Source organism: Narcine bancroftii, chromosome 1 (assembly GCF_036971445.1).
Source record: "Narcine bancroftii isolate sNarBan1 chromosome 1, sNarBan1.hap1, whole genome shotgun sequence".
Taxonomy (NCBI): Eukaryota; Metazoa; Chordata; class Chondrichthyes; order Torpediniformes; family Narcinidae; genus Narcine; species Narcine bancroftii.
In genome coordinates this window covers 488,342,072-488,365,011 of record NC_091469.1, presented here as the reverse complement: position 1 = coordinate 488,365,011, position 22,940 = coordinate 488,342,072, and the positions used below count along the sequence as shown (strand labels likewise).

The window sequence follows — 22,940 nt, the reverse complement described above, 5'->3', positions numbered from 1 at the left end:
CTTAAAAATGAAGGAATAAAGCGATTGGGCTACCCCGATAGTTCCTGTTAGTGGACCCTGTGGTGCACTATCGAACATAAGTAAACACACAAAACATAAATTCTGACCTATTCAGGTCAATCGTGGAGAAGACCCAGTAGCGGACTATCTTGTTGACCATATTGGTGTCCAGCTGGGTGTACCAGTTGATGGTCTGGCTGTATCCATGACCATCCTCGGCTTACTGCCTCCTTTAACCACCAGGACTTGGGGTCTCCATGGGCTGTTGCTGGGCTCTATGACACCTTCCGCCAGAAGCTTCTGGTGGCTATCGGCTTGCAGTCTGGGGTGAGGTGTGAGAAGAGGGTGGGAGGGCCAATGCGCAGTGTGGCGAGGCCGCAGGTTGGCCGGGGCTGGTTGGATGGTGCATTGTGGAGCATGAGTGGGGGGGGGGGGGAAAGGCACTCCGAAGAAGAGGGTGATGCTCTGCAGATGGCATTGAAAGTCTAAGCCCAGGAGGATTGGGATGCAGAGTTTGGCATGACCAGGAGCCTGAACCCCCCCACAGTCAGATTGGCAGAGCAGCGCCCGAGGGTATTGATAGTTCGGTCCTGGGTGGGGAAGATGATAGAGTTAGTGGTGGGTGGATTTTGAGTTTTAGGGAGTGTGCCACGCTTGGGTGAATAAAAGGTCTGCTACCTTTTGGAGGGGTTTTCATTCAGGCATTGGTATCCCCTACCAGACCATGATGCAACTAGTCAGCACACTTTCCACCACACATCTGTAGAAATTTCCCAGGGTTTCCAATGCCATACCATGCCTCTGCAAACTCCTGAGGAAGTTAAAAACTAAGTAATTCTAATAAAGTGCCAGAGTGATAAATCTTGGTCTTTATACTGTGAAGAGCTAATGTGCTCTTTCAGTAGTTCAGTATCTAGGATGAAGTAGTAAATTAGATCAAACATTGGCTTTGCAGGAGAAGCCAGAGAATGGTAGAAAATGATTGCTTCTCTGACTAGAGCCCTGTACATACTATTGTGCCTCAGGGATCCATGTTGGGTTCATTGTTGTTTGTCATCTACTGTATATCAACTATCTGGATGATCATCAAATTTGCAGATGACAATAAGATTTGGGATGTAGTAGTCAGCAAGGAATACTTTCAAAGCTTGCAGTGGGATCAGGTCCAGTTGGGAAAATGGGCTGCAAAATGGCAGATGGAATTTAATGCAGACAAGTCTGAGGTGTTGCACTTCGAGAGGACCAACCAGTATAGGACTTACTTGGTGAATGGTAAGGCACTATGGAATGCAGCAAAACAGATGGATTTGGCAATACAGATAGAAAATTCTTTGAAAGTGGCATCATGGATAGAGAGGGTTGTAAAGAGATCAAAGTATTGAGTACAGGAGTTGGGATGTTCTGTTGCATAAGCCATGGGTGAAGCCATATTTGATGTATAGTGTGCAATTTTGGCATCTACCTACAGGAAAGAAATCAAGAAGATTGAAGGAGTGCAGTTAGCATAACACCTTTACAGTGACAGCGATCAGCGATTGGGACCAGGGTTTGAATTGCATGCTGTCTGTAAGGAGTTTGTACGTTCTCCCTGTGTCTGCATGGATTTTCTCCTGGGGCTCCAGTTTCCTCCCACCATTTGAAATGTACCGAGGGTGTAGGTTAAGGGGGCGCAATGGGTGGCACAGTCTCATGGGCCAAAATGGCCTGGTACTTTCAAGGTTGCTGAGACTTGAGGGGCGGAGTTATAAGGAAAATTTGAATTTTCCAACATCCAAGGATTTCATTCCTTGGATGTTGGAAAATGAGGGGTGATTTGAAAGAAGTATTCAAAATATGAAGGTCGTATAGATAATGCAAGCTGGCTTTTTTACACTAAGGTTAGGTGAGATAAAAACTGGAGGAGATGGGTTTATGGTTAAAGGTGAAAGGTTTAAGGGGAACATTCTGGGGAACTTCTTCACTCAGCTGTCAGTGAAAATGGTGGATAGGGGTCGATTTCAATTTTTTTTTCATTTTTTTGATTAACATTACTTATGGGTATATATGTTAAAATTCAAAAGGAAACATTACACTTAAATCATATCATTTCATCCAAGGTACTTCACATTTTAATCAAACAGATTATATTGTACTGATATTATATTATTTTATTATAAAAAAGGAAAATCTAAACACTACCAAGAAAGAAGCTGTTTGGCCAAGATGAAAAGAAAGACAGAATTCTCATCAGAGAGATAAATTACCTCATTAGTCAATATTTCTACCTTCATAACAAATCAAAGATTATAAAAGTAGCTCAAAAAGGGTCCCCACAGTGTTTGAAAATTTACATTCAAATCAGAAATTGAGCATCTAATATTCTCTGTTTAAACATGACATGACGTTCTGTAGCCATTAAGCATGATGAGGTGGGGTAATGTCCCTCCATCTGAGCAACACCACCTGCCTATCCATAAAAGAAATGAAAGCTAATACATGTAGATCAGATGCCGTTAAAGTCACGTCACTCTCCAACAATATCAAATAAAGAAGTTAAGGGATTTGGTTTAAAATTAACTTTAAAAAGTGCAGTGATAGTTTGAAATACTTCAATCCAATATTTCTCAAGACTCTGGCATGTCCAGAATATATGAATTAATAAAGCATCTCTATTGATACAATTATAACAATGAGGAGATACATCCACATAAAAGTTGGATTATTTGATTTCAACATTTAAGAGAAGAATGGATAGGTATATGGATCAAAGGGCTGTTGAGTGCTGTGGTTTGGGTGGAGGTCGGTGGGACAAGGCAGAAAAATAGCTCGGCAAGGACTAGATGGGCCGAAGGGCCCATTTCTGTGCTGTGGTATTCTATGGTTCGGACATAAAGGGCCAAAGTTTGTGCTCGATGACTGTATATTTTTATGGCAGTAGTGTCTTGATCAGGCAAAGGCATGAAAAGTATCTGAGCGAGGCAGGAATGTAGAGGTGAATTTATAATCAAATTGACCATGATATTACCAAATGGTGGAGCAGGTTTAAGTGGCTAAGTAGCCCAGGGGTTCCGGTTTCCTCTCACCATTCAAAAATATACTGGGGTTGTAGGTTAATTGGGTGAAATAGGGCAGCATGAGCTTATGGGCCAAAAGGGCCTGTTATCGTGCAGTATGTCTAAATTTTAAAAAGTTAAAAAAAATTTTTACCAAAGTCTGAATTTACCTTTATTGTTGCACAAGATCTGGACAAGTGCTTGTTTTCTTCACCAGATTTATCAAACATTTCATCATGTTCAATGCCGAAAAAATTCCAAAACTCCACCATATCTTTATGTCCTTTGCCCAGGAAGAAGAAAAGACACATTTCGCATTGTGAGTATTGCAACATGCAAAGTGCTTAAAGAAAGGTATTTGGGCTCTGTACTGTAGGGTCTTCAAAGTAGATGTTGGGCGCTATCGGTAGCCCAATAATTACACAGACAGAAGACTGAGGGGAACGATAGGCTTTATTGAGCAAGAGACTGCTGGCCTGGGTCTAGGCTAGGAAAATGAGCGGGAAGGAGAGGGGACTCGACCTTTATGGCCACCGGTCACATGGGAAGGATCAAGGGAGGAACTAAGGTAGGGAGACCCTGGAGGGCGGGCCAGCCAGTACAAACAGTCATATCACCAAAGTAGGTTTGACATTGTCAGAGCAAAATTAAACAGCATCGATTAATGCTGCAATGCTCAATTTGATTATCAGGCCATGTGTGGATTTGGAGACACCGTGAGGAGAGACAGAAACATCATTATAAATTCCACAAAAAGCATATTTAGTCAATTTTATTTGTTCCCCACCTAGCCCATTTGTACCAACAACTTAATGAAGGAGGTATCAGGTGATCTTGCCATCAACAATGTGGTCTAAACCTGGTGGAATCTTCACGGGAAATTATCTTTGAAGCCTGAATAAATGAAGGTCCCTAAACAATGACAAATGCCATCATTTTTATAAGACCATAAGATACAAGAGCAGAAGGAGGCCATTGACTCCACCATTCATCATATTATCTTTTAATATTTTTGCATAGAGTTTCTTCATGATTCATTTTTTATTGTAATTATTGAATTTATTTTTTTCATAATTTACTGAAAATAAATTGACTGTGACTATAAACAGTTATATATTTTTGGCAGTAGTACTCTTCTTGCATTGGTAATTTATTTTTGCTTCCTGACAAATTTTCAGCTACATATACCTCAAGCTCCGGGACAAATGCTACTGAACTGGGTAAGTATAAAAGTAAACAAAATGTTTCTCTTTGAAGAATGTTTTAAAGTTGGCTCTGCTTTGCCTTTACGTTTCATTTAGCAAAAAGAAAGAACTTGACTGATAAAACCTCTGGAAATTTACAGTTAAGTTTTTGGGCAATAGTTACTCATTAACCTATGGCAGTCAGTGAGAAAAATGACCCTATAAACTGTATTAGTGATGGTGATTGACTGTTGACCAGGTTCTCCTCTGTACTTCATTGGTAGCTGACGATCCTTTAGAACAAGATGTGAGAACACTGCAGAAGGTGCAGAGAAGAGAAGGTTCACTCGGATGCTGACAGGATGGAGTATTTTGAGTTATGAGGAGAGACTGAGAGGCTAGATTTGTTTTCCCTGGAGCAAAGGACAATAAGAAGGGATATGGTTGAGATATATACAGTAAAACCCCTGTTATACAGAATTCAAGGAACCGACAGCATCAAGGAACCGGCAAATAAAATTGTAGAAAATAAATGTAAAAATTATGGGTTTAAAATTGGCATACTTCACTGTTAATTTGTCAATCTTGCAACGCATAATCTTAAGAAAATGGAAAATTCACTCATCTGGCACCTACTAATCCCTATAGGTGCCGGATACCAGTGGTTTTACTGTAAAATGATGAGGGTTACAGCTGAGGAAGACCACAGGAAATGTTTTTCTGGTAGCACATTGAAAGAGCCACAAAGCATAGAAGCAGGCACCTTGGACAAAATCATCTATACTGACCAAAGTGCCTTTTGGAACTAATCCCATTTGCCTGCACTTGACCTCCATCAGTCAAAAACATTCCTACCCACAAACCTATCAAAATATCTTTTAAATATTTAAATTGCACCCACTTCTCTCACTTCCTTCAGCAACTCCTTCAGTAAGGCCTTCGATAAGGTACCACATGGAAGGTTAGTTAGGAAGGTGCAGTCTTTAGGTATAAATTTTAAGATAGTCAAATGGATTGAACATTGGCTGAAAGGGAGAGGCCAGAGAGTGGTAGTGGATAATTGTTGGAGGCCGGTGACCAGTGGTGTGCCTCAAGGATCTGTATTGGGCCCATTGTTGTTCGTTATTTACATTAATGATCTAGATGATGGGGTGGTGAATTGGATTAGTAAATATGCAGACGATACTAAGATAGGTGGAATAGTGGATAATGAAGAAGGTTTTCAAGGATTGCAGAGGGATTTGGGCTGCTTAGAAAAGTGGGCTGAAAAATGGCAGATGGAATTTAATGCTGATAAGTGTGAGGTGCTTCATTTTGGTAAGAAGAATCAGAATAGGACATACGTGGTAAATGGGAGAGCATTGAGGAATACAGAAGAGCAGAAAGATTTAGGAGTAACGGTACATTGTTCCCTGAAGTTAAATTCCATCTGCTCATCCTTTGCCCACTTTCCCAGTTGATCTAGATCAGAAATTTTCAAACTTTTTCTTTCCACTTACATACCACCATAAGTGCTCTGTAAGGTATTACTTAAGGTGGTATGTGAGTAGGGGAAAAAAAGTTTGAAAACCACTGTTTTAATCGTCCCTAATTGACTTGTTATGTGCGCAGTTTCATAACTCCAAAGGAAATGGGCCAGTGATCATTTTTATCAAGTAAAATATTTCAGTAACAATTGGGTCTGGAGCATTGGTTCTCAACCTTTTTTCCCCACTCACATACCATATTAAGTAATCCCTTACTAATCACAGAGCACCTATGGGATAGGGATTAATTAAGGTGGCATATGAGTGGAAAGAAAAAATTTGAAAACCTCTGATCTAGATCTTGTTCTAACCTTGAACAACATTCTTTACTGTCCACCACATTACCAATTTTGGTATCATACTGAAACTTAGAAATTGTGTAATCATGGATGTAGATGACACACCACAGAGGATCTGGCATCAATCGCTGCAGCACACCACTGGTGTCAGGCTTTTAATCTGAAAAACAGCTCTCCACTACCACCCTCTAATGGCTACGACCAGGCAAATTTTGTATCCATTAGGCTAGTTCACCCACGATCCAATGTGGTCTGACCTTCCAGACCAGTCTCCCATGTAAGACCTTGTCAAAAACCTGGTTGAAATCCATATCAATAATTTATACCCTTGTTGATCCTGTTGGTCACTGCTTCAATAAGCTCCATGTTGTTTGTGAGACAAGATTTGCCACACATCAAACGATGCTGTCACAATCAGGCCCTGTCTTTCCAAATACATATAATAGTCATTATCCTGTAAAAGTTAGCACCTTAGTTTTGGCTCAAAAGTCTGGTATTTTCCATATATCGTGTGTAAAAGTCAATCCCTCTATTTTTGGCTCCGGCTGCCCACCCAATGTCCCAACTGTGAACTCTCGCTTCAGCCCAAGCCACTTGCCCACAGGAGCTCCAGCGTTTCGACTGCAGACACTCACCTAGGCCATGACCATCCGAGCCTCGAACGTGGACTTACCACCCTGACCCGGCCGCCTGCCTGCCCATCTGAGCTCCCGACGCCTCAAATGATACAGGTACTTACTGCAGTCAAAAGCATTATTCCTGTAACAGCCAACCTCCTAAATTGTACCCTAAAAATTGGTCCACAAAATTCAACTATTATACTCTGTTTCTCAGAGCTCCCTCAATTGCCTTTCCCACCAATGATGTTTTGCTTACCAGTATGTATTTCTTGTTCTTTCAGCCCTTCTTAAATAAAGGCACACCATAATCCACCCTCTTTCTGTACCTCCTCTGTGGGTAATGAAGATGCAAAAATCACTGCCCCAGCCCCAGCTATTTCTTGCCTTGCATCCCGATCCATGGCCTCTATCAACATTTATGAACCTCAAAGTAGCCAGCACCACTTGTTTTGTAATATCAATTAGCTTCAGGATTTTGGGTAAGGTGCAAGAGATTTATAGGGAATGTGGGGGAACCATTGTGAGTACCTGGAATGCACTGCTGGAGATTGGTGGAAAGGCTCTGTCATAGATCTTCATGCTGTATGACACTATGGCTCAATAAGCCTTGAGTGAATAGAAATCAATTGTATTTCAATCAATAATATGCTCCTGGGCTAGTGAAAGTGAAGGACAATAATGAATGTGATCCTATCATGGGTCAAGAATTTTCAGACTACATCTCCGAGAAGGATAATAAATTAATATATCATGCAAGATTTGGAAATTAACATCATTTTATGTCATTGACCACAATCTAAGCTCTATATTATCCTCACAAAGTAGTTCTCATTTCATACCTTTGATTAGGTGCAAGAATTTCCTGTGCAATAGGAAGTAAGAAAAAAGAGGCATGGGAGCAGTTTAGTAGAGTGTATCTCGTTTTAATGCCTTTGTCATCTGAGGCACGGGGCAGTTTAGTAGAGTGTATCTCGTTTTAATGTCTTTGTCATCTGAGGCATGGGGCAGTTTAGTCGAGTGTATCTCGTTTTAATGTCTTTGTCATCTTAGGCATGGGGCAGTTTAGTAGAGTGTATCTCGTTTTAATGTCTTTGTCATCTGAGGCATGGGGAAGTTTAGTAGAGTGTATCTCGTTTTAATGTCTTCTGTCATCTGAGGCATGGACCAGTTTAGTAGAGTGTATCTAGTTTTAATGTCTTTGTCATCTAAGGCATGGACCAGTTTAGTAGACTGTATCTAGTTTTAATGTCTTTGTCATCTGAGGCATGGACCAGTTTAGTAGAGTGTATCTAGTTTTAATGTCTTTGTCATCTGAGGCATGGACCCGTTTAGTAGAGTGTATCTCGTTTTAATGTTTTTGTCATCTGAGGCATGGGGCAGTTTAGTAGAGTGTATCTAGTTTTAATGTCTTTGTCATCTGAGGCATGGGACAGTTTAGTAGAGTGTATCTCGTTTTAATGTCTTTGTCATCTGAGGCATGGGGCAGTTTAGTCGAGTGTATCTAGTTTTAATGTCTTTGTCATCTGAGGCATGTGGCAGTTTAGTAGAGTGTATCTCGTTTTAATGTCTTTGTCATCTGAGGCATGGGGCAGTTTAGTAGAGTGTATCTCGTTTTAATGTCTTTGTCATCTGAGGCATGGGGCAGTTTAGTAGAGTGTATCTAGTTTTAATGCCTTTGTCATCTGAGGCATGGGGCAGTTTAGTAGAGTGTATCTCGTTTTAATGTCTTTGTCATCTGAGGCATGGGGCAGTTTAGTAGAGTGTATCTCGTTTTAATGCCTTTGTCATCTGAGGCATGGGGCAGTTTAGTAGAGTGTATCTCGTTTTAATGTCTTTGTCATCTGAGGCATGGACCAGTTTAGTCGAGTGTATCTAGTTTTAATGTCTTTCTCATCTGAGGCATGGACCAGTTTAGTAGAGTGTATTTCGTTTTAATGTCTTTGTCATCTGAGGCATGGGGCAGTTTAGTAGAGTGTATCTAGTTTTAATGTCTTTGTCATCTGAGGCATGGGGCAGTTTAGTAGAGTGTATCTCGTTTTAATGTCTTCTGTCATCTGAGGCATGCACCAGTTTAGTAGAGTCATATCTAGTTTTAATGTCTTTGTCATCTGAGGCATGGACCAGTTTAGTAGAGTGTATCTAGTTTTAATGTCTTTGTCATCTGAGGCATGGACCAGTTTAGTAGAGTGTATCTCGTTTTAATGTTTTTGTCATCTAAGGCATGGACCAGTTTAGTAGAGTGTATCTAGTTTTAATGTCTTTGTCATCTGAGGCATGGGGCAGTTTAGTAGAGTGTATCTAGTTTAATGTCTTTGTCATCTGAGGCATGGGGCAGTTTAGTAGAGTGTATCTAGTTTTAATGTCTTTGTCATCTGAGGCATGGGGCAGTTTAGTAGAGTGTATCTAGTTTTAATGTCTTTGTCATCTGAGGCATGGACCAGTTTAGTAGAGTGTATCTTGTTTTAATGTCTTTGTCATCTGAGGCATGGGGCAGTTTAGTAGAGTGTATCTCGTTTTAATGTCTTTGTCATTTGAGGCATGGGGCAGTTTAGTAGAGTGTATCTCGTTTTAATGTCTTTGTCATCTGAGGCATGGGGCAGTTTAGTAGAGTGTATCTTGTTTTAATGTCTTTGTTATCTGAGGCATGGGGCAGTTTAGTAGAGTGTATCTAGTTTTAATGTCTTTGTCATCTGAGGCATGGGGCAGTTTAGTAGAGTGTATCTTGTTTTAATGTCTTTGTCATCTGAGGCATGGGGCAGTTTAGTAGAGTGTATCTCGTTTTAATGTCTTTGTCATTTGAGGCATGGGGCAGTTTAGTAGAGTGTATCTCGTTTTAATGTCTTTGTCATCTGAGGCATGGGGCAGTTTAGTAGAGTGTATCTTGTTTTAATGTCTTTGTTATCTGAGGCATGGGGCAGTTTAGTAGAGTGTATCTAGTTTTAATGTCTTTGTCATCTGAGGCATGGGGCAGTTTAGCAGAGTGTATCTTGTTTTAATGTCTTTGTCATCTGAGGCATGGGGCAATTTAGTAGAGTGTATCTAGTTTTAATGTCTTTGTCATCTGAGGCATGGACCAGTTTAGTAGAGTGTATCTAGTTTTAATGTCTTTGTCATCTGAGGCATGGGGCAGTTTAGTAGAGTGTATCTAGTTTTAACGTCTTTGTCATCTGAGGCATGGACCAGTTTAGTAGCGTCTATCTAGTTTTAATGTCTTTGTCATCTGAGGCATGGGGCAGTTTAGTAGAGTGTATCTAGTTTTAATGTCTTTGTCATCTGAGGCATGGACCAGTTTAGTAGAGTGTATCTAGTTTTAATGTCTTTGTCATCTGAGGCATGGGGCAGTTTAGTAGAGTGTATCTAGTTTTAATGTCTTTGTCATCTGAGGCATGGGGCAGTTTAGTAGAGTGTATCTAGTTTTAATGTCTTTGTCATCTGAGGCATGGACCAGTTTAGTAGAGTGTATCTTGTTTTAATGTCTTTGTCATCTGAGGCATGGGGCAGTTTAGTAGAGTGTATCTAGTTTTAATGTCTTTGTCACCTGAGGCATGGGGCAGTTTAGTAGAGTGTATCTAGTTTTAATGTCTTTGTCATCTGAGGCATGGGGCAGTTTAGTAGAGTGTATCTTGTTTTAATGTCTTTGTCATCTGAGGCATGGGGCAGTTTAGTAGAGTGTATCTCGTTTTAATGTCTTTGTCATTTGAGGCATGGGGCAGTTTAGTAGAGTGTATCTCGTTTTAATGTCTTTGTCATCTGAGGCATGGGGCAGTTTAGTAGAGTGTATCTTGTTTTGATGTCTTTGTCATCTGAGGCATGGGGCAGTTTAGTAGAGTGTATCTAGTTTTAATGTCTTTGTCATCTGAGGCATGGGGCAGTTTAGTAGAGTGTATCTTGTTTTAATGTCTTTGTTATCTGAGGCATGGACCAGTTTAGTAGAGTGTATCTAGTTTTAATGTCTTTGTCATCTGAGGAGATTTAGAGCAAATCATGATAGATTTTTTTGAGCAATGATGTTTAAGAGGACACAACATCTCTTCACTTGTCAGGAAGGTGCAACAGTGATTGTACTTCCTGAGAAGACTGATGCCATAAGGCTACCTGCCACCATCATGTCAACCTTCTGCATCAGCTCTATTCTCGCCATCTGCATCACAATGTGGGACAGTTGCTGCAGAGAAATGGATCAGAGGCCAATCCATAGGAATATAAGTGTGGCAGAGAGGGTCACTAAAGTCTCCATCCCCCCACTGATGTGACTACTGGAATTGTAGCCTGAAGTTGGCGCTAAAAATTATTGAGGACCCCTTCCACCCAGCACACAACATCTTTCAGCTGCTCCCCTTTGGGAATAGATCCAGGAGGATCAGAGCCAGCACCACCAGGCTGAGGAACAGCTTCTTCCCATGGATAGTGGGAATACTGAACAATTAAAGGAACTGCTCACACTGACCCTCCGAGACTCTCATATATAATATATATATATGCATATATGAATATGTCCTGCATATGTATTATTTGTCTGTATGTGTTTTATGTCTGGTTGTGTGTCTGTGTGGTTTTTAACTGAGGAATCAGATGACAATAAACTTGACATGATATTGAGGAAAAATAGTGTTTCAGGTGCTAGAAGGGTCAGTAATCAGAGAGCACAGATTTAAGAATGACATGGCAGGAAGAAACTCAATAGATCCCTCAGGGTCCATAGGAGGCAAAGATAAATAAGCAACTTTTCAGGTCTGAGTCCTTTGTCAAGGTTGATGAAACTTAAAAGTTGGTTAAATACTATATCTTTGCCTGACACTTTTCTATATTAACCACAATCACAGCCTTTCTTGTTTCAAATATTTTTATCCATCAGGTTTTGATCAAGAACAGAGTGAATCACAGAAGCCTGCATATGCTGTGATTGCAGTAAAAACACAGAAATACTGGAGGAACTCAGTAGCCACCCATTTCAATTGCCCAACCTATTCCCTTGCTAACATGTCTGTCCATAGTCTCATGCATTACCAGACTGAGACTACCTATAAATTGGAGGAACAGCACCTCATCTTACGTCTGAGTACCCTCCAACCAGATGGCATTAGCATCGACTTCTCCAGTTTCTGTTAAAGCTCCCCCCACCACCACTCTTCTTCTCCCATCGCCTTTCCCCTGCTGTTTCTCTCTCTCTCTTTTCCTTTATCTCTTTCTTTCCTTTCACAGAACCAAAATCAATTATCACCTCTCATGGTCAATGAGATAGCTTGCTACCGGATTTTCTCCACGATTGACCTGAATTCGGCCTATCACCAAATCCCCATCCACTGGCGGGACAAGCCCTACACCGCCTTCGAAACAGACGGGCACCTGTACCAGTTCCGCTGAGTTCCCTTTGGGGTCACGAACAGGGTCTCTGTCTTCCAAAGGGAGATGGATCGTATGGTAGACAGGCACCAGCTGAAGGTGATGTTCCCATACCTGGATAACGTCACCATCTGCGGCCACAACCAGCAGGACCACGAAGCCTACCTGGAGAAATTCCTCCAGATGGCTGAGGAGCTGAACCTCACCTACAACAAGGAGAAGTGCATGTTCAGCACCACCTGCCTCGCCATCCTGGGGTACTTCGTGGCTCATGGGGTCATCGGCCCAGATCTAGAGTGATGCACCCATTAATGGAGCTACCCCTCCCCCCCACACTAAAGGCCCTCCGCAGATGCCTTGGCTTATTTTCCTACTATTCGCAGTGGGTTCCCTGCTTCTCGGACAAGGTCCGCCCACTGGCCCAGGCTACAACTTTTCCCCTCCCACCCGAGGTGCAGGCTGCTTTCAGGTAGGACATCGCAGATGCCACAATGCAGACCATGGATGAGGACTCCCCTTTCCACGTGGAGAGCAATGCCTCCGATGTAGCCCTCGCCACTATCAACCAAGGGGGAACCCCATCACCTTCTTCTCCAGAACTCTCCATGTCTCGGAGCTAGGGCATTCCATTATTGAAAAGGAGGCCCAGGCGATTGTGGAAGCGGTCTGCCACTGGTGCTACTACCTGGCCAGCAGGAGATTCACCCATCTCACCGACCAGTGGGCTGTGGCGTTCATGTTCAATACCGCTCACAAGAGCAAGATCAAGAATGACAAGATCTTGCGCTGAAGAGTCGAGCTGGCAACCTACAGCCATGACATCCAGTAATACTGCCGGGGAAGTTTAATAACTCCCCGATCCCTCTCCCGGAATGTGCATCTCTCCACGACGACAAACTGCAGGCACTGTACAAGTCCCTTAGCCACCCGGGTGTCACCCGGTTGTACCATTTTATTAAGTGCCGGAACCTCCCGTGGACCATCAGGGATGTCAGGACCATGACCAAGGCATGCTGGGTCTACGGGGAGTGTAAAACTCGTTTCTTCCGCCCACCCCAGGCTCATGTCATAAAGGCCACTTGGCCCTTCGAGCGCCTCAGCATGGATTTCACAGAGCCCCTGCCTTCCACGAACTGAAACGTCTACTTCCTCACGAGTGGACGAGCACTCCCACTTCCCCCTCGCTATCCCTTGCCCGGACACCTCTACAGCCACAATCATTGGCCCTGGCACAGATCTTTACTATGTTTGGCTACCCCACATTTAACCACAGCGATCGGGGGTCTAGTTTTATGAATGAGGAACTGCGCCAGTTCCTGACTGCGAGGGGCATCGCGACTAATCGCATGACTAGTCACAACCCAAGAGGCAATGGGCAAGTGGAACGCGAAAACGAGGTGATCTGGAAGGCAGTCCGCCTGGCCCTCAAATCAAAAGGGTGGTCTGTAGAATACTGACAGGATGTTCTGCTCGAGGTGCTCCATGCCATTAAGTCACTCTTGTGCACGGCTAACATCGAGACCCATCATGAACGCCTGTTTTCATTCCTCAGGAAATCGGCAACCAGAATGTCCCTCCCAGCAAGGTTTGCGTCCCCGGGACCAGAGCTCTTGCGTAAATATGTACAGGCACACAAGGCCAAACCCTTGGTTGAGCAGGTTTTCCTCCTACACGTGAACCACAACTATGCCTATGTTAGGTTTGGCAGTGGCAGGGAGGACACTGTCTCAACCAGGGACCTGGCACCAGCAGGAGCACCCACCATAGTACAGCATCCTCCAGCCCAGGACGACGCCGACCTGGCACACATTCCCAACCCTGGGCAGCTTTGGGGCACCCAGGACCTCCTTGAGCACCAGAGGCCCACTTCAGCTGTGTGGAATGAAACTGCCCTTCCATTCATCCGATACGACACTCACACCTCGACTTCGGCCCCTCCGTGCTGCACCATGCCAGTCACTATGACCCCTGCCGCCAGCCCTCCCACACTCCCTCCGACCAGTGACCAGGAGCTAGTCCTGCGACGGTCGCAGAGACTCTGACAGCCGCCGGATTGTCTCAACCTGTAAATACTGTATGTTGTGTGTGATTTCCTTTTGTTACGGCACCCCAACCCCCTGGGACAATTTTAAAGAAGGGGGTGAATGTGGTGGTAAACCACCGGTCTACTGCAGGTGGGGGCAACACCTGTACCTGCAGGAGAATATAGGGGACAGGACAACACCTGGCTGGCTGTCAATCAGCCGACCTGAATGGATCAACCCCACCCAGTCAGGTGTCAATCACCCTCCGGGATATAAGCCTGAGCCGGCCTCTGAAGTCTCTCAGAGTTACTACAGCACAGCCAGCTCTGCTCTGTGGAAGTCTTTGCCGATTAAAGCGTGCTGTACAGTCTTTACCTTGTGAATGTCTGATTCTGTCTAACAGCGCACCACAGGAGTGTAATAACTGTTCTAATATAAGAACCATTCTCATGGAGAGAGGCACCACTGGCACCCATGTGATATGAACTGTTCTAATACTGATAGCTGAAACTTAAATAATAGTTGAGTGCTTAGGAAGGGGCATCATAATTAATTATTTATTATATAGCCTTCTGACATAGAAGGAGGCTCTTCAGTCAAGTGATTCTATGTCATCCCTCAGGGCAATCCCATCAATTCGTTTTCATTTCTCTCTCACACGCCCATCAATTTCTTGAGCACCTACATTAAGGGTAATTTACAGTGGCCATTTACCCTAATAATTGGCACAAATTTGGAATCAGAGCACATGGTGGAAACTCACCACCAGGCCATAGAAAGAACACATAAACCCCACTGAAACAGAATTAACCCAGCTTACAGGAGCTGCAAAGCTCTCTGCCGTACCACTGCCCCATCTTTTTGCAGTTCTTTGAAATAAACTCGGATACTTTTCTACCGAAAAAGGGGACTTAGATATGTCCTCAAAATAATGAATTGATCAGTGGTGTGGAGACAGAAAAGTGCTTTCCTCTTGTGGCCCAGTCTGGAACTAGTTGGCATAAATGTAAGATGTTCACTGGCATTTGGTATGGGACTGCCTATCAAGTGGAGTACTTAGGACAAATATCATGAATTAATTTAAGAATCATAGATTAGATCATACGTCATCAAATTCAATTTCTGCAGCATCATTACACGTGCAAAAAAACCATCATTATAGGTGCAAAAAAAACATTACAGGTGCAAAAAAACATCATTACAGGTGCAAAAAAACCATCATTACAGGTGCAAAAAACATTACAGGTGCAAATAAACATCATTACACATGCAAAAAAAACATCATTACAGGTGCAAATAAACATTACAGGTGCAAAAAAATCATTACAGGTGCAAAAAGCATCATAACAGGTGCAAAGCAAACATTATTACGGGTTCAAAAAACCATCATTACAGGTGCAAAAACATTACAGGTGCAAAAAACATTACAGGTGCAAAAACCATCATTACAGGTGCAAATAAACATTACAGGTGCAAAAAAATCATTACAGGTGCAAAAAGCATCATAACAGGTGCAAAGCAAACATTATTACGGGTTCAAAAAACCATCATTACAGGTGCAAAAACATTACAGGTGCAAAAAACATTACAGGTGCAAAAACCATCATTACAGGTGCAAATAAACATCATTACACGTGCAAAAAACCATCATTACAGGTGCAAAAAACCATCATTACAGGTGCAAAAAAACCATTACAGGTGCAAAAAAAACCATCATTACAGGTGCAAAAAAACCATCATTACAGGTGCAAAAAAACATTACAGATGCAAAAATACATCTTTACAGGTGCAAAAATTGCTATAATTACATTTTTTTAAATTAGTAAATTAATGCAGAAGAGAAAAAAGTGAGGTCGTTTCTGAGGTTCTTTGTCCATTCAGAAATTTGATGACGGAGGGGAAGAAGCTGTTTTTGTACCAGTAGGTGTGTTCATGTTCAGGCTCCGTACCTCCTCCCTGATGGTAGCAGTGCGAAGAGGGCATGGCCTGGGTGGTGAGGGTTCTTAAAGATAGAGGTGGCTTTCTTGAGAGACCACCTTTATACAGTAGATGTCATTTAAGATACATGATTAAGAAAGGAAGGAAGGCAAGGATATTCAGATTAATGCAAAGATATTGATACAGATATTATCTTCAGTGCTTAAGTTCAGTGCTGTAAATCTGTGATGTTTTCCAACAACATTTTGATGAATTCCAGAATTTGATTGTGTTCATAAATTTAATAGTAAAGATTAGTTGAAATTCCAAATGTGGACTAACAAATGCTCATTTCTTCTTAATGCAGGATTACCAAATTTAAACTCTACCATGATTGAGAATTCCACAGAAGGATCTGGGCATATTCAGCCAGGTGATTTAATCTTTATAAGGTCATCTAATTTATGAAGTAGATGGAATAATAACATAATAAGAAATTACTTCCATTGGCAACAGGCCTGGTAACTAGTAAATACAGAATTAAGTGTGATTGGTAAAAGAAATAGAGAAAAGATGAGAAAAATATTTGTTAAAATCTGATGTACTAGGGTGACAGTCAGCAGACACAAGATTCATAAAAACTGAACAACAGGCTTTACTCTACTTAAAGTCTTTCGCTGTATTCGGCTGCACTCTGAGTGACTGACCTCGGGGGCCAGATGTGGCTTATATCTCGGTGGATGATTGGCAGTCGACCGGGTGGGGCTTGATCCATTCTGGTCAGCTGATTGACAGCCGGCCAGGTGTGGTCTGTCCTCCGGTGATCTTCCTGCAGGTACACAGGTCGCCCCCTGCAGTAGTCTAGTGGTGTATCACCACAGCATTGTAAGGAACTTACAAATCGGATGAGCTTTATTCTTTAAAAGGAAAACTTTCAGCGTTTTGGTGAAGTAATGGAATGAACCTAATCGAACAGTTGTTGAAAAAGTTGGCATGTGGAGGACGAGTAAAATGGCACCCTCTTGCAAGTGCTTGATCTTCCATTCCTTGAGGAAGGCTCAGGCCTGAAACATAGGTAATATATCTTTACCTCCAATGGACACTGCGAGACCAGCTGAGTTCCTCCATCATTTCTGTGTGGTTTTTTTCCACACAGAGTGAAGAGTTTTCCTCAAACGTTCCCCTTAAATATTTCACTTTTCACCTTTAAGCCGTTGCCTGCAGTTCATGTCTCATATAACCTCAGTGGAAAAAGCCTACTTACATTTACCCTGTCTATACCCTTCCAAATGTTGTATTCCTCTATCAAATCTCCTCTTATTCTCCAGGGAATAAGTCATATCCTATTTAACCTTTCCTTATAACTCAGCTCCTTAAATCCCAGCAATATCTTTGCAAATTTTCCCTACACTCTTTCAATCTTGTTGTGTGATGAAATCACCAATATCTTATACAACTTCAACATAACATTCAAACTTCTGTAATCACTACTTTGATTTATGAAGGTCAATGTGCAAAGGGCTCTCTTTATGACCCTATCTACCTGTGGTGCTACAGTCAAGGAATTACAGTATGTACTTGCATTCCCAGATCCCTCTGTCTTGCTGCATTCCATAGGGTCCAACCATTTACCTTGCAAGTCCTCCCAAAGTGTAACTCCTCACACTTCACAAGACCACAAGATAAAGGAACAGAAGCAGGCCACTAGACCCATTGAGTCTTTTCCGTGACTCTACACTAAGCTGAATTATGCTCACAATTTCCAGCCTTTTCCCCATATCCCTAGATACCCTTACTAAGGAGATACTTATTCATTTCTTGTTTAAATACCCCCAGTGATCTGGCCTCCACTGCTTTGTGCGGAAGTGAGTTCCACAGATCCACAACCCTCTGACTAAAGAAGTTCTGTTTTAATTGGATAACTTCTAATTTTAAGACTATTACCCCTTGTTCTCAATTCACCATCAAGGGAAACATCTTATCCACATTCACTCTGTCAAAACCTTTCAATATTCAAAATGTCTCTATGAGATCACCCCCCCCTCTCATTCTCCTATACTCCAATGAATACAACCCAAGAGTTGTCAAACACTCCCCATACGCCAGCCCCTGTATTCCAGGAATCATCCTAGTAAATCTCCTCTGCACCCTCTCCTTTCTAAGATAGGGAGCCCAAAACTGTGCATAGTACTCTAAATGGAGTCTCACCAGGGCCCCATAGAGTCTCATTAACACCTCTCTACTCTTTTCTTCTTGAAGTGAATGCTAGCATAGCATTCTCCTTCTTCACTACCAATCCCACCTGGGCATTAACTTTTAGATTTCTCTGCACGAGGATGCTCAGATCTCATTGCACCTCTGAGGACTGAATTTTTTCCCCATTCAAATAGTTATTTGCCTGTTTATTTCCACTGCCAAAATGTAGAACCAAACACTTCTCAACATTGTACTTCATCTGCCATATTTTTGCCCAGTCTCCCAATCTGTCTACACCCCTCTGCAATTTTACGGTTTCTTCAACACTTCCTGCTCCGCCACCCATCTTGATGTCATCTGCAAATTGGCCACAAAACCATTCATTCCACAATCCAAATTGTTAATATAAATTGTAAATGGCAGTGGCTCCAAGACCGACCCCTATGGAACACCACTTGTTATAGGCAGCCATCCTGAATGGGATCCCTTAATTTCAATTCTTTGCTTTCTGCCCATCAGCCAATTTTCTACCCTGTCTAATAGCGTCCCAGTAATTCCATGGGCCCTCATCTTATTTAGCAGCCTAACATGCGGCACCTTACCAAAAGCCTTTTGAAAATCCAAATATATAATGTCCACAGTCTCTCCTTTGTCTATCCTACCTAAGATTTCTTCAAAAAACTCTAATAGGTTGGTCAGGCATGATCTACTCTTTAAAAAACGCTGACTTGAGGACTGACTCTAATATCTTCCCAACCACCGACGTCAGACTTATAGGTCTATAGTTTCCTTTTTTCTGTTTCCCACCTTTCTCGTACAGCGGACCCACATTTCCGATCCCCTGGAACCATGCCAGAAGCTGTTGATTTCGGAAGATTGTCACCAAATGGATCTCCAATCTCCTAAGCCACCTCTTTCAAAACCCATGGGTATGCCTCATCCGATCTGGGAGATTTATCTAACTTTAATCCATTTAATTTAATTTACTAGAACTTTTCTACATGCCATTTGGACTTGTGTTAAAGTTCAATCATTTTGGCAAGGAATCAAAGTAGTTTTGGAAAAATTATATAATTTTATATTACCATTAGATCCAATAATTTTTTTTGTTGGGAAATTTGTATTTGTTAAGGGGAATGGGATTGGACAAAATTCAAATTGCTTTTGTACGTTTGGTGTTATCAGTAGCGCGTAAATGTGTTGCTAGTACTTGGTAAGATGATACTGAGATTAATATATCATGTTGGCACAATGAATTGAAAGTATGTGTTGTCATGGAAAAAATTACTTATAATTTACAAGATAATTCTTCTTCTTTTGTTAGTAAGTGGTCTCCGTATTTGAAATATATGCATTTATATATTCTTTGAAATGTTATTAATATTCATTATTATTTTTTCTTTTTATACATATAATCTATTTTTTTTGCTCCCCTTAAGGGAGTTGGCTGTAGGGGTGGGAGAGTGAGAGGGATATTATTGTAAAATCTTTTCTTGATTATTTCAATACTCTATGTTATGGGTTTTTTTCACTATCTTTTAAATAAAGTTTGAAAAAAAAAGAGTAGTATGTTTGCAGATGATACAAAGGTTGGAAGAGTTGTGGATGGAGCTGAAGGTTGTTAAAGGTTACAAAAGGATATAGACAGGATGCAGAGTGGGATGGAAAATCTGGATAAGTATGAGGTGATGCATTTTGAAAGAACAAATGAAAAGGCTGAATACAGGGTTAATGGTTGGTTACTTAAGAGTGTGGATGAACAGAGGGACCTTGGGGTCCAAATCCATACATCCCTCAAGTTTTTTATGGAGAGAGTTGTGGGGGCCTGGAATGCCTTGCCAGGGATGGTGGTGGAGCCTGAAGCATTAGGAGCATTTAAGAGACTCCTTGACAGGCACATGGATGGAAGAAAAATTGAGGTTTATGGAGTCATGAGGGTTTAGTATTTTTCTAAGGATATATATAGGTTGGCACAACATCGAGAACTGAAGGGCCTGTCCTATGCTGTAGTGTTCTATGTTCTATGACCCTCCTGTGCCTCTAGGCACGTGTTCCCCCCCTTTGTCCCTAATCGGCCCTACCTTAACTCTCGCCATCATTCTGTTCTTCACATACATGTAGAAAGCTTAGGGTTTTTCTTAAGTAAAACACAATGGTGGAGAAACTCAACAGGTGAAGCAGTGTCTTTTCTATAGCAAAGATAAAAGTACATAACTGACGTTTTGGGTTTGAGCCCTTCATCAAGGGTTTTCCTTGATGATACTTGCTTCTTAAAATGGCAGTACAGTTGATTTAGTCTACATGAGCTTCAGTCAGATCTTTGACAAAATACAACATGGTAGATTAGTGCAAACAGTTGGAACCCAGAGGATCCAGGGCAAGTCAGAAAATTTAATCCAAAATTAGTTTAGTAAAAGGAGGTGATGGTGGAGGGTTGCTTTGTGATTGAAAACCTGCGATCAGTGAGGTACCTCAAGACTTGGTGGCTCTGATCCTTTATATATGGGTATGGATATAGGATGTATGATTAATATTTGCAATTATGCTTATCCTTGCTCTTCAGCCATAAGAGTCTAGAATCATGTCGAAGGAGGATTCATAAACACTCATGATATTTAAGAAGCATCCAGCAAGTACTTGAATTGATAATGGATAGAAGGTTATGGTCCTAATGTGGGTAAATAGGTGCCATGGTTGGCATGGGTATGCTGGGCCAAAGACCTGTTACTGTGCTGAATAACTATGGCTGATTCTAGGCAAGAGGGATGGAATAATGGCATGCACAAAGGAGGATAAATGACCAGAGTAGAGATAAACTAAGAGAAGAAACACTTTGCCACCATTCAACTTCAAATTTATTGGTCATCTGATTGTACAGCATTTTCTGGTCCAAGGTGTAGAACAGTGTAAAACACACATATAGATAAACAATACTTATATACAGTACATAGGTACATATTGTTAATAAATACAAGAGTCATGGACAGATGTTTTAGCAGTCATTCAACAGCCCCACTCCCTGTGGGGAAAACAACTTCCTCAGCCTGGTGGTTCTGGCTCTTTTTCCCAATGGAAATAGCTGGAAGATGCTGCCCGTGGGTTTACATTCTGATGTATCATTGATCATTGATCCATGATCTCAATTAGTAATCCTGTTTCTCTGCTCACCAATGCCAAATGAAATGATAGATTTTCCATCCTATTTTGTGTTCTGTCAGATTTCCAGTATCTGTGATATTTCTTTTCGGGTCAGGAGGCAATGTTTTGGGGCCTCAGCCAATTTTATGACAAAGGCATAATGTTGTTGTGTTCATGCACAAGAAACTCATGACTAGCATGAACCATATTCACAAATGAAGAGAACCTTTTGTAGATATCTAATCCTCAATTTAGGTGGCATCAACTAGGTCCAGGGAGAGGTGATGTAGATTGGATAAGACTTGATTGTGTCATGTGATATCTACATGCCTTGAAGATGCTTGGTTCATTGAGTATCTTCAAACCAATATTTCTTCTTTTAAAAATAATGAAAAATACGAGATTGTTTCCTTCTGTGAGATTCACAATTTGTTTTTGAGCCATTGATGTAAAAGTCATGGATTTAATATTTTTTATTTTTGCTTGTTAGATTTCGGAGAACTCTCCTCCATTTTCAATCCAGATTCATTAGATGACATTGACATCAGTGAAGGTAATTATGCCTCAATTTAAAAAAGTTACGTTACAAAAATGTAATTAGCTACTTCATAAGTTCATGGGTTATCTCCTATAATGTCTTCTCTGCATTCATGACTGCAATCAGTAGATTTATACTTATTTGCTTATTGCAAAGCTATCGACCTCACTCTAAAACAATTAAAAACTCTCCTTTGAGAAAGAACTCATGACTGTCTGAGAAAAAAAGTGGTCCCATCTCTGTGGAGGAACAGAGGGACCTTGGGTCCGAATCCATGCATCTCTCAAGGTTGCTGTACAGGTTGATAGGATGGTTAAGTAGGCCTATTGGATGTTGGGCTTCATTAAGAGTCGAGAGGTCATATTGAAACTCACAAATCTCTGCTGAGGCCACAATTAAAGTATTGTGTTAATTTCTGGTCACCTCATGACAGGAAGGATGTGTAAGCTATGGAGAAGGTGCAGAGGACATTCACCAGCATGTTGCCTGGGCCGGGAAACAAGTCTTATAAAGCAAGGTTAGCAGAGCTGGCACATCTCTTTGGAGCATAGAAAGATGAGAGGAGACAATAGAGGTCTACAAGATTCTGAGAGCCATCGATAAGGTGGTTAGCCAGCACTCTTTTACCTACAGCAGGAATAGAAAGCAGCAGGGGACATCTCTACAATGTGAATGGAGAAAAGTTTAGGGGAGACATTAGGGGTAAGTTTTTTTATGCAGAGAGTTGTGGGTGCTGGAATGCCTTGCCAGGGATAGTGGTGGAGGATGAAACATTGGGGACAAACACATGGCTGAAAGAAAAATAGAGGGTTACGAGGTCAGAAAGTTTAGTGCTTTTTTTTGGTAGGAATATAGGGGTCGGCACATCAAGGGCTGAAGGACCTGTACTGTGCTGTAATGTTCTATGATCTATGTTCTGTCTAAAATGAGTGACCTCTTATTTTTAAATCGTGACTTATGTCTCCTGACTCTCCCACAAGAGGAAGCATCTCTTTCACAATCTACCTTTCAGGACCCTACGAGCTTCATATGTTCCAATCAAATGGCCTCTCACTCTAAAATTCTGAATCAAGCCCTGCCGGTTTAACTTTTACTCCTAAGGCATCCAAATATAAATTTGGTA

General features: G+C 41.6%; 1 protein-coding gene across 27 annotated transcripts in view; it reads left to right on the top strand.

Annotated features, from left to right (window-relative positions):
* The window catches only part of LOC138751971 (uncharacterized), a 157,835-nt gene that overhangs the window by 26,018 nt on the left and 108,877 nt on the right, over nt 1-22,940 (top strand). For all 27 annotated transcript variants that reach the window (XM_069915053.1, XM_069915055.1, XM_069915070.1 and 24 more), the window contains 4 exons: nt 3,250-3,351; nt 4,211-4,252; nt 16,313-16,378; nt 21,770-21,832. In XM_069915053.1, the coding sequence (XP_069771154.1) occupies nt 3,250-3,351; nt 4,211-4,252; nt 16,313-16,378; nt 21,770-21,832 (273 nt within the window). The remainder of the gene's footprint in view (nt 1-3,249; nt 3,352-4,210; nt 4,253-16,312; nt 16,379-21,769; nt 21,833-22,940) is intronic.